The sequence below is a fragment of the Haliotis rubra genome, unplaced genomic scaffold (assembly GCF_003918875.1).
Source record: "Haliotis rubra isolate DU_JTF1 unplaced genomic scaffold, ASM391887v1 Scf195, whole genome shotgun sequence".
NCBI classification, from domain to species: domain Eukaryota; kingdom Metazoa; phylum Mollusca; class Gastropoda; order Lepetellida; family Haliotidae; genus Haliotis; species Haliotis rubra.
This window is the reverse complement of record NW_025765947.1, coordinates 110,760-123,911: the sequence shown is the minus strand read 5'-3', so window position 1 is coordinate 123,911 and position 13,152 is coordinate 110,760. Positions and strand designations below refer to the sequence as shown.

General features: G+C 38.8%; 1 protein-coding gene across 1 annotated transcript; it reads right to left on the bottom strand.

Annotated features, from left to right (window-relative positions):
* Positions 1-223: 223 nt before the first annotated feature.
* Positions 224-13,125, bottom strand: LOC124274835 (transcription initiation factor TFIID subunit 12-like). The gene is made up of 7 exons (XM_046710198.1): positions 13,075-13,125; positions 11,281-11,472; positions 9,109-9,201; positions 5,530-5,769; positions 3,555-3,669; positions 2,123-2,211; positions 224-658 (listed from the first exon to the last, which is right to left on the bottom strand). The coding sequence occupies exons 2-7, from the start codon at positions 11,425-11,427 to the stop codon at positions 620-622; spliced, it is 723 nt and encodes a 240-aa protein (XP_046566154.1). The 5' UTR covers positions 11,428-11,472; positions 13,075-13,125; the 3' UTR covers positions 224-619.
* Positions 13,126-13,152: the final 27 nt, after the last annotated feature.

Genomic DNA, 13,152 nt, shown 5'->3' with positions numbered 1-13,152 from the left:
CTCCACAAAGCGATCGTAGCGCATGATGATCATCACTCCCATACTTTAACATAGACTTACCAGGGGTGGAAATAACTTTAAAATTGCTAGTGTACTCCGGTACAGAGGCATATGTAAAATCACTTGCCCTAATAATTTGTCCACTATACCGCCGTTTTCTTGTTGATTTTTTAAATAAATAACATTATTAACATTGGAAAGTCAACTGGACACCGGTACAGCGTGATATACAAATTTGCTTGCCCGACAGAAAAATACACTGGACTCGGACGTCGGGCAATGGGTTATTTCCACCCCTGCTTACGACAGTCATATCGCTACGATCGCTTTGTGGAATGGGCCACTGTACTGTATTCCCTTGAAGCAAGTCTCGGGCAGTGTTCACTGTGGTAGAGGTCCATAAAACAAGAAAGCGATCTTAGCGATAAGTTGATAGTAACTCCCATACTCAACAGAGGCTTATGATGATAGTCGTAGCGCTAAGATTGGTTTGTGCAACATGGCCGAGTCTCTACAAGCAGCCAGTGGAGGAGACAGCGTGGTGGACCCCGATATTGTCACACGGACATGATGACAGGTGACACAACAGTGGTTGGCATGAAGGTGAAGATGAAGATGATCAGTACTTCTTCAATGTCTTGCGGATCAATGCCATCCTCTGAAACACAAAATGGAGGTTAGAAACAGACATGTTGAGAACAAAATATCAAAGGTTTAACATCAGTCAAAAGACAGAGTGGGTTTGCCATGTTGTACTGGATAGATTGATAGAATGATCAGTCAATCGTTTGATCTCGCTTGTCAGCAATTACCGATGAGCTTCTGAGACTAATTAATGTGTATAAAAAGTGAAACATCAAATTAAACTTTAGAAAGTATGTTTCTTATTATGTTTGTTAAATCAAAACAAAACTGATGCAGTTTCCTGACTCGTAAAACTGCAATGTAAACAACATACTGGTGTGAATGTCTCAACAGGATGTATCCTCGATCGTCTTGATCACGGTACTATTCAATGCCTGGTGAGGTGAGGTGAAATTGGGTTTAACGTCGTGCTTGAGAATATTTCGCTCATATGACGACGTGCATGCGTGTGTGTATGTGTATGTGAGGCTGCTTGTACTAGCCCAGACTGAAGCTGGTTTTATAGTGCTAGCCCACTGAGATACCATGCAGCAGTGAAGCATGAATACCCCACTCAGACACATTATACTGACTCCGAGCCGACCAGTCCTTGGTGTACCCATTAATGCCAAGCGCCATGCTGGGACCAACAAGTACCATATTTTAATGTCTTTTGGTATGACGCAGTCGGGGATCGAACCCGCGACCTTCCGCTATCCGGGCAGACGCTCTAACCACTACACCACGGAGGCGGTCTATTCAATGCCTGGTACATTTCCACAATGTTATAATTGTGTCCTGTTGTTGCTCATATGTTCAGTGGTGGGGTTTACAATTACTGATCGACTACTGAGCCCCCGTTATCAGTCTGCATATTGTGAGCAATAACCAGCACTATAACCATGCCACATGCACCTCCAGTCACATGAAGCTGTTTGTAATATACAGCGTCAGCAATATCACTAAGCTTGGGAAGTGCATGTTGACTGAGTGAGTGGGTAGGGTTTTACACCCCTTTTAGCAATATTCCAGCAATATCACGTCGGGAGACACTAGAAGTGCATTTTGAATGTTGATGTCTGACTGGTGATTTTGATGAATGCTTATGGTTATTTGTTGTTGAGATTTAAGTGAGATAATATTTTTGTGTATTTTTAGCTTTATCCACACACCCTGACCCTCCATTTCCATAGGACCCATGACGAGGTGCCTAACGGGATTGGGTGGTCAGGCTCGCTGACTTGGTTGACACATGTCATCGTATTCCAATGACGTAGATCGATGCTCATGCTGTTGATCACTGGGTTGTCTGGTCCAGACTCGATTATTTACAGACCGCCGTATATAGCTGAGTGAGGTGTAAAACTAAACAAAACACACTCACTCACCCACCCATTTCCATTGAGAAATATGGAAAAGGGACACAACTCTGCCATGCCACTCTAGCAATCCAAGTTTTGTCAAGCTGGTGATCAATCTGGTTCCTTAGATTCCTCACCTGTTTATGAGCCTCTGTTACAGCTGCCTTCTTGAAAGGGCGGATCTCCTCTGAGCCAAATCCAGGCACCCACATGTTCCAACTTCTCTCTGTGGACAATAGGCGCAAACAGTGATTAATGGATTACTGAGTGAATATTGCTTAATGTGGCAGTCACCAATAATTCAATTGTATTACGCTGCTATGTTAGCCATATCAGCTGTATCACGCTGCTATGTTAGCCATATCAGCTGTATCATACAGCTATATTAACGATATCATAGTGTATTATACATATGTATTAACTACATTAGCTGTATCATACAGACATATCAACATTAGTTTCATCACACAGCTACATCCGTTTTATCACATACTACATCATTTTTATCACACAGCTATATCAGTTTCAATTTTATCAGACAGCTACATCCATTTTATCATACACTACATCCATTTCATAACACAGCTACATTAGTTTTATAACAGCTACATCAGTTTCAGTTTTATCACACAGCTACATCCATTTTATCACAGCTGAATCAGTTTTATCACACAGCTACATCCATTTTATCACAGCTCCATCGGTTTTATCACACACTACATCGGTTTTATCACACAGCTCCATCAGTTTTATCACACAGCACCATCGGGTTTCATCACACAGCTACATCAGTTTTATCACATACTACATCATTTTTATCACACAGCTATATCAGTTTCAATTTTATCAGACAGCTACATCCATTTTATCATACACTACATCCATTTCATAACACAACTACATTAGTTTTATAACAGCTACATCAGTTTCAGTTTTATCACACAGCTACATCCATTTTATCACACAGCTAAATCAGTTTTATCACACAGCTACATCCATTTTATCACACAGCTACATCAGTTTTATCACACAGCTACATCGGTTTTATCACACAGCAACATCAGTTTTATCACAGCACCATCAGTTTTATCACACACTACACTGGTTTTATCACACAGCGACATCAGTTTTATCACATAGCTACATCAGTTTTATCACACAACCACATCTGTTTTATCACACAGCCACATCTGTTTTATCACACAGTTACATCAGTTTTATCACACAGCTTCATCAGTTTCAGTTTTATCACACAACTACATCAGTAAGCTACTTCAGTTTTATCACACAACCACGTTTGTTTTATCGCACAGTTACATCAGTTTTATCATACACCTGCATCAGCTACAGTACACAATTACCATGATTACATCTGGGTTTTTTCACACAACTACACCACACATCTACACCAGCCATACCACACAGCTACAGGGATATGTGTGTGGAAATACTGATGATATAAGCCTGCTGTTACATCTATGATAATATACTGTGACATCAATGTTGACATACTGCAACACCAATGTTGACATTCTGTGACAACCATTATGACAAACTGTGTCAACAGACCTAGATAGAGCTGGACATCCTTTACTTCTAGTGTGTTTGACTTGCGGTGTTTGGCAATCTGGCATGAAGCACTGACCACATTCTCAATGAAGTCATCAGCTATCTGAAGAAGAACCTGCAACAAGGTATGAGTTATCCCGGTTACCATGGTTACTGTTGAAACTCAAAGCCACAAAGACTCCCTGAAGAAGAAACATGTCTGTACTTGTTAGTGAGTTTAGTTTTATGCCGCACTCAGCAATATTCCAGCTATATGGCGGCGGTCTGTTAATAATCGAGTCTGGACCAGACAATCCAGTGATCAACAGCATGAGCATCGATCAGCGCAATTGGGATATGATGACATGTGTCAACCAAGTCACCGAGTCTGACCACCCGATCCCATTAGTCGCCTCTTACGACAATCATGGGTTACTGAAGATCAATATTCTAACCCGGACCTTAACGCGTTCTACTTGTTAAACCATCTAATCATTCATAGGTATCTCCTTACCATGTCCACTAGTTACCTCCTTACCATGTCCACTAGTTATCTCCTTACCATGTCCACTAGTTATCTCCTTACCATGTCCACTAGTTATCTCCTTACCATGTCCACTGGTTATCTCCTTACCATGTCCACTAGTTATCTCCTTACCATGTCCACTAGTTATCTCCTTACTACCATGTCCACTAGTTATCTCCTTACCATGTCCACTAGTTATCTCCTTACCATGTCCACTAGTTATCTCCTTACCATGTCCACTAGTTATCTCCTTACCATGTCCACTAGTTATCTCCTTACCATGTCCACTAGTTATCTCCTTACCATGTCCACTAGTTATCTCCTTACCATGTCCACTAGTTATCTCCTTACCATGTCTACTAGTTCCCCCTACCCACTTATCTCCTTACCATGTCCACTAGTTATCTCCTTACCATGTCCACTAGTTATCTCCTTACCATGTCCACTAGTTATCTCCTTACCATGTCCACTAGTTATCTCCTTACCATGTCCACTAGTTATCTCCTTACTACCATGTCCACTAGTTATCTCCTTACCATGTCCACTAGTCCACTAGTTATCTCCTTACCATGTCCACTAGTTATCTCCTTACCATGTCCACTAGTTATCTCCTTACCATGTCCACTAGTTATCTCCTTACCATGTCCACTAGTTATCTCCTTACCATGTCCACTAGTTATCTCCTTACCATGTCCACTAGTTATCTCCTTACCATGTCCACTAGTTATCTCCTTACCATGTCTACTAGTTATCTCCTTACCATGTCCACTAGTTATCTCCATGCCACTAGTTATCTCCATGTCCACTAGTTATCTCCTTTCCATGTCTACTAGTTATCCCCTTACCATGTCCACTAGTTATCTCCTTACCATGTCCACTAGTTATCTCCTTACCATGTCCACTAGTTATCTCCTTACCATGTCCACTAGTTATCTCCTTACCATGTCCACTAGTTATCTCCTTACCATGTCCACTAGTTATCTCCTTACCATGTCCACTAGTTATCTCCTTACCATGTCCACTAGTTATCTCCTTACCATGTCCACTAGTTATCTCCTTACCATGTCCACTAGTTATCTCCTTTACCATGTCCACTGGTTATCTCCTTACCATGTCCACTAGTTATCTCCTTACCATGTCCACTAGTTATCTCCTTACCATGTCCACTAGTTATCTCCTTACCATGTCCACTAGTTATCTCCTTACCATGTCCACTAGTTATCTCCTTACCATGTCTACTAGTTATCTCCTTACCATGTCTTGTAGGAAACTTGAATTGTTTTCACATATGAACTCAATCTTTAACAGTATATACTGAACAAATATGTATAATTGCTTAGTGGAAAATCACAGAACTGTATAATGTAATAACACACTCTGATTGACTTAAATTAACCAATCATGCTAGAGTCTATATATATATACTGCCTAAGCATGTTCAGGTATGATCATCATTAAACCAAGACTCACATCTTCAACATCATCATCCAGCTGTTCTAGAGGGTCGACCTCCTTCACAAGCTCCTGTAGGCGGCGCTTGTCCAGCACACGACCTTCACCCCCTGATGCTCCGTTAGAAGTCGTTGCCTGGGCTGGCATAGGGGCTGGGCTCAAGTTCTGGGCAGATTGGGGGATTGCCAACATTGGGGAGATTGTTGCAGGGCCCAGGGAGTTGTCAGGCAACTTGTTGCTACTCATCATCTGCAATAACTTGTGTACACATATTGGTATTACCATTATGTTACAAAGACATACTGATATTTATAACAATACTGTTACATAGACATATCAGTAATTATACCATTACAAAGTTAGGCAGACATACTGGTATACATTAACATTACAATGCTACATAGACATTCTGGTCATTTTTACCATTACAATATTACATCAACATAATGGTCAGTATTACCATTATAATGTTACAAAGACATAATGATAATTATTACCATCATAATGCTACAAAGACAATACAAGGGTATTTATCACTACAATGTTACATAGGCATAATGGTAAATATTATCAATATGTTACATAGACATAGGGGTAATTTTTACCATTATAAATGTTACAGACACAATGGGAATTATTACCATTATGTTACATTGACACAATGGTATTTATTACTATTATAATGTTACAAAGGCATAATGGTAAGTTTTACCATTATAATGTTACATAGACACAATGGTAATTATTACCATTATGTTACAGTGACACAGACACAATGGTAATTACTACCATTATGTTACACTGACACAATGGTAATTATTACCATCATGTTACACTGACACAGACACAATGGTATTTACTACCATTATGTTACACTGACACAGACACAACGGTAATTATTACCATCATGTTACACTGACAGACACAATGGTAATTATTACCATTATGTTACACTGACACACACACAATGGTAATTATTACCATCATGTTACACTGACACAATGGTAAATTGTTGCCATTATGTCACACAGACATAATGGTATTAATCACTATAATAATGTTATAAAGAGATAAAGAGTGAGTGAGTGAGTTAACTTTTACACCACACTCAGCAATATGCCAGCTATATATATGGCACTGGTCTGTAAGTAATCGAGTCTGGACCAGACAATCTAGTGATCAACGGCATGAGCATTGATCTATGTAATTGGGATACAATGACGTGTCAACCAAGTCTGCAAGCCTGACCACCTGATCCTGTTAGTTGCCTCTTATGACAAGCATGGGTTGCTGAAGATCAATTCTAACCCGGATCTTCATGGGGCCAAAGACATATTGGTAATTTTTACCATTATAATGTTATGTAGACACAATGGTAATTATTACCATTATGTTACACAGACATAATGGTATATTTATCACTATTCATATCATGTAAAACTGACATTCTGGTAATCATTCCAGTTACAAAACACTTTGATTCCAATACATGTTCAATAAGCATATTTTTATCTATAACCATAACGGTTCAGGCTCATAACGCTGACCTTTCGACCAAACTTTACGGTTGAGTGAAATATAAAGGTCGACGTCCTGAGACTAGTTTCATTTTGCCAATTAATAATGGATTACGAGGACAATGAAGGATCAACGAGTTTTTAGAGGAGGATAATCCGGATTATGCGGATGAGAGCGCACCTAATGAGAAGATAAAAACAGTTTATATCAGTTTATTTCCATACTTGAAACACTCATCAACAAACTCAGTTGACAGATTTTAACATTATTTACAATGATTCACATAAGCAAATACATGCTATTTTTAATAAATACATCGTAAATTCATATAGCACACATTTTTTCGCAGAGATTTTAACCCAAATTCAATAGGTGGGATGCTGAATCAGCAAACTGCCTCATGGACAGTGTTCCTTGTTCAAGCTGGTGACGGATGTTATCCAGTCGTCGCTCCAAATCCCCATGTTTCCTCTTCTTGGACGGACGCTTCTTGGCCCAGTTTGATGATTGTGTTCATCTTTCACCATGGTGACGATGTCATTCGTTGTTGACGCAGTGGATTTGCAGTCTTTTGCAGTACATATCCAAGATATCCAGTCTTGTTTTCTCTTGCTGACTCTGTACATGAACCCGCCAACAACCAAGTAACGACTGCCGCAAGCTGTAGGGATGAATCTCTGATCTAGCTGTGCATTTGCCATTTCTAAATGGAATGTGAATCCAGTGGCCATTCCATAGACATTTATACCAAAGATATGAACAGTGTTCAATATTGGCACTCTGCTAAGTGTTATTGTAAACTTTTCAATCAATTGGAAGTGACATATGCGACGAGTTCACCTTATCAAAACATCTAGAGTAGATTATCCACAACACTAATTAAGCCTAATCAGAACCTAACCTTCAAAGGAAACCGCAGGTCGGCGTCCTGAGACAAGTGGAAAATCGAAATGTCGGTGTCCTGAGACGACACCGCCATAACATGAACATTTGCATAAGTAAATGTTACACAAACATACTGGATCAATACCTGTTACATAAACATACTCTTGTGTTGCCATGTTCCTTATGGGTCTACATCATGAGCTATAGTGGAACCCTGTTATTCTGGTACAGTGGTTCCAAATTTACCAACATCAACATATCCTGGGTGCTTTTCACTATACTGTGTGTGGAACTGATGTTGAGAATTGTATGCCCATCATACAAGGAGACTGAAATATATCAGTGAGCGAATGAGTCTTGTTTTACGCCATTTTAGCAATATTCCACTATTATCACAGCAGAGGACACCAGAATGGGCTTCACACACAGCACACAAGTACTTTCAAGATAGCAACCTACACAAAGTTAGACAGTCCTGCATGTGTTAGCTTGTTCAGATCATGAAAACAGATCTAAATAAGTTCCTCATCTTGAGCTCATATGAGGACTTCAACTTCTTGCATTAGCCTCAGAACTGTAAGTAACTGCCAAGGAAAAGTTTAAACCCATTTTAAAACCCCTAAAATACTGTCATTAATACATCATGTACAACTCATGCCACTCTTTCCACATGATAAACCAGAAACTGCTGATCCTGTTATTTATCCTCGTACATATACTCCCCATCAAAAGTTTAGACTCACTTAAAGCATTCACTATATGTTATGTATATGTATGTGGTTACATCGAAGATGAATTCCTTCTCAAATTTGGGGGAACCAACTGCAAACCTTATGCAGATGAATTGCATGAGGATCATGCATCAAATTGCTGAAAAGCATGTGCAAATATCATGCATGTGAACAGCTGCGTTTTGGTGTAAAGTTTTGTTAAGAATTTGCCAATTTTCAGTTTCATTATTTATTGAACTCATGACAATAATATTTTCAACGTTACGAATTTGTTTTACAATACATCAGTTCATGTGTAAACAGTACCCTAGAACAGTTGCCTGAAGTAAGTGGCTACATTTACACTAGTGAGTCTAAACTTTTGATGGGGAGTATATTTTCAAACTTCCATGGTTTTCCGTCATTTGTCTGTGGTTCCATGTCCCTGCCGCTACACATGTCACGCGATGACAAAAACCAATACCTTTTGTTGCTCCAGCTTAGCCCTGTGGAAATACGATGTGAGTTTGGACAACTCTTCCTTCTGTTGCGGAGTGTGAGGACCAGGACCATAGGACTGTAAGACATGAAGGAGAGTGAAGGTCAACAAGGAGTTCAAGGACACTCACCAGTCATGGCGATAGTAACATGAACCTAGTGTCCATACAAGACTCTTATCAATCCTTATTTAACACACTTATTTGGAAATACATCTTCATCCATGATACTTGAATACTCATATACATTACATAAGTATAGCAACAATTTTCCATTCATCAGGATTTACTATAGCATAGCAGGGGTGGAAATAACTTTAAAATTGCTCGTGTATTCCGGTACAGTGGCACCTGTAAAATCACTTGCCCTGATAATTTTTCCACTATACCGGCCGTTTTCTTGTTGATTTTTTAAATAAACAACATAATTAACATTGGAATATCAACTGGACACCGGTACAGTGTGATATACAAATTTGCTTGCCCGTCAGAAAAAAACACTATACTCGGGCGTCGGGCAATGGGTTATTTCCACCCCTGTATAGAGTAGTGTTTTGGTTGGCGTGGTAATCAGATCCATATGTTCTAAATCCCAGGTGAAAAATGAATCCACTCATAATGTTGTGAAATGAATCGCCTTATTGTTGCCATATTACAACATCTCGACCAAAATGTTACAAGACTGAAAATTCAGATGACAGTTCACATTTACGTGTGTACACTATAGATGTTTTTGACTGAAAATAACAGTTCTAAAAGTGCATGGCAACTCATATTAGAATGATTGATTTCTGAAAACAACCCCAACAACTTGTTTATGATCTTAAAAAGCATTCCCTCTTGTCAAATTTATTTATTCAGCTTATTATGGCAAATACTGTTATCATTGTTACAACTTTCCAAATATGTTTTTCGCTAGTTCTTATTGCTAAATCAGTTGATCCAGTATGTGGTTACTATGGTTACACTGATTTTCACTTAAATATATGGTAACTTTTCAAATAAAACATGACACATGATAAACATGATGATGATGTATGTGAAGCAATGTTATAATAATCTATAAGAAGATAAATAAGGACTGGTAATTAGTCTCAGCCATTGTTGCTATTTAACCATCATATCACCATGGTAACTAGGCCTAATTTTCACGAACACAAGGATGCATCTTTTGAAAAGGGGGACTATGCTCAATATTGTCAAGCATCATTTATAAAGGTACACAGTGAGTGTCTACAGGGTATATTGACAGCATAAGAGAGTCAAACTGAGACAAGGTCTGTGTAATAACCGCTATAATGGATTGTTAGAGTGATACACATATTAAATAAGCGTTAGCCTTGTTAGCATACAAATGCAGTGGACAGAACTTGCTAGAACTGTAAATGTCCTTAAGCCTAGTAAGGCTGTTATGATTCACTCGCATATTCGGTGAATTGAACCGTAGCCCTTCATGAATTCGATTCGTTATTCGTGGCCACCAGAAGCGAATATTAACAATTATTTGCGATTAAGGGAGCATGTTTTACTTGAATTCTTACATCCTTTTTCAAAGTAAGACATGCAACTGAGATGCAAGAATGGAATATGTACTAGCATATGCAGTCATGTTTGTTTGCCAAGGCCGCGCGCACGGTACTGTCAACTCTAACTATTACATACCAAATTTGAGTGTCATGAGATCACTGGTTATTACTGTGACAAATTGACACTGTCAACATGGGCATTCCATATTGTGCCTCAATCACTTAACAGCAATATTGTATTCGTGAAAAATTATTCGTATCCATTACCCAATATTCGTGATACATATCATATTCACCACATAGTGTATTTGTTGCAGCCCTAGAGCTTAGTCCCCCTTTCACACATAATCATAACCATGACAGCACATCACAGACGCACACCAAAATTCAAAAATGATCAAACATGAACAAAACAAAATACACACAAAGAGACATCAACACTGCTATACGACAATGTCCCTCTATTTTCTACTCAGTAAAACAGAGCTGAAAAACGTACACCATGACCATGATATGATTTCCTTCATGTCTTCCAACTCATGAATATTCATGATCTGGATTCAATGACAACGATGATGATGACGAATGAACAAAACAGTTTGTTTGAAACCAGTGCCACCCGTCACCACATACCGCTATCTGACCTTCCACTTGTCTAATGGTGTCTGCAATGCTTGGTTTAGGTAGCGCGCCTGACGTAGGGGGCGCCACTGTGGTACTGACCATACCACTACTTCCACTAGGTTGGCAATTCATGCTGGATGCATCACTCATTGTCATACATTTCAAACACCTTCCATATCTGATAGCATGCTTCGTCTACAACTGGAAAGGATTGTTCATTGTTACTATGAGAATCAGGGTTAGTACTTCATACATAAGCTTTTTAGCATAGACATTGTAGGTTAGTGTTTCATAGGTGAAGAGAATTACAGAAGGGTGTTAACTCTAAACTTCAGCAATATCAGCAGCTAATCAGTAACTGACTTGGATTTAACACCAACAGTATTTCAGTCAAATGACAGCATGTCAGCTTAGTCTAAGATGGGTCACTGACATATACCACCCAAGAGCAATGACATAGTGCTGTAAAACCATGGTTCACAATCTGACAAATCTGGGACTTGAACACAATGTTATTGTGTGCTGAGACTGCTAAGGGACACAACTCTGCAGAGGAAAATGAGGGGTTCTTTAGACCAGTGTGCCACCACAAAAAACAGCAACAACAGAGAGGATGTTGTCTTGTGCTTTCATCAGTCAGGGATACTGCATCCATATTATCTTGTAGTCCTGGGAAACTGTCAGTTTTAAAACTGATCTATGGTACACAGTTCCGTGTGATTCCCCTTTGCTTCATCTTTCACAACAAGCAAAAGACAAAATCCATTTATTCTATGTGTTATAGGGCTAAAAGTCAAAACATTGGAATAATACAAAAAAGCTGAAAACAAAAAGCTAGTGGTTTTAAGAAAGTGACTTATGAATATGTGACATAGTTTTCTTTGCATGTGTGTGTATGAAAATTTTAGAAGACCAATTAAATGTTAAATGAAGCTAAACATAAACACTGTAATTGTGTTTTCTATGGCAGTGATGGTAGTGAATTACAACCAAGTTCGTTTTATACACAAAGAACAAGCAGGTCAACATAGTCAATGCACAAGCAGTAATTTAGTTCTAAATTGGTCATGTTTAGATCACTCAGGCAATACTCTTAAGAGCTCATGGGATATCTTGTACATTAAAATTGTCTAAGGATATAGAGAAGATAATTAAATGTTAACTGAAGTAGAATGTCATGCCGTGTATTTGAAAATTGTTTAATCATTGGTTTAAAAATATCCAACAGACTGGAACCAAGTGGCCTCAATAAAATTAAAATCTTGTTATGAAAACACAGCATGATCAATGGCTCAAAAGATAATCTGGAACCGTATGAAATTGGTGAACAATGTTCATTAAAAGTGAGTCAGGTTTTATGCCACATGTAGCAATATTTCAGCAGGGGAGCACTAGAAATAGGCTTCACAAAATGTACCCATGTTGGGAATCGAACTGGCACTCTACTTGTCTACTGGTGTTTTCAGCATAACCAGCAAACGCTTTAACCGTGTTAACCTGTTAACCACTTGGCTAACCCACTGCTTCTTTTTCATTAAAATGGCCTTACAGATATTAGGAGATAAAGAGAAAGACAGTAGTGCCGACAGTAGTTTCTCTAGTTTACTGTTAATAGAAGCATGTTCAGAATAGTGCACTATTGAAAATGATCAAGGCTAGGTCAAGCTGTACAGGTTTAAATATGAACAAACATACATTCAAATAAATACTATATAATCGACATAAGTATCATAAGCACATGCATGATACATAAGACATGACAGAAAATGCAGGCGACCAAATTAAATATGAAATAATCAGTACATTTGTACAACCGCTCTCAGCACAGCTACCGACCAGCCGCCATCTTAACGAGTCTCTGCCGTCGATGATAGAGATATA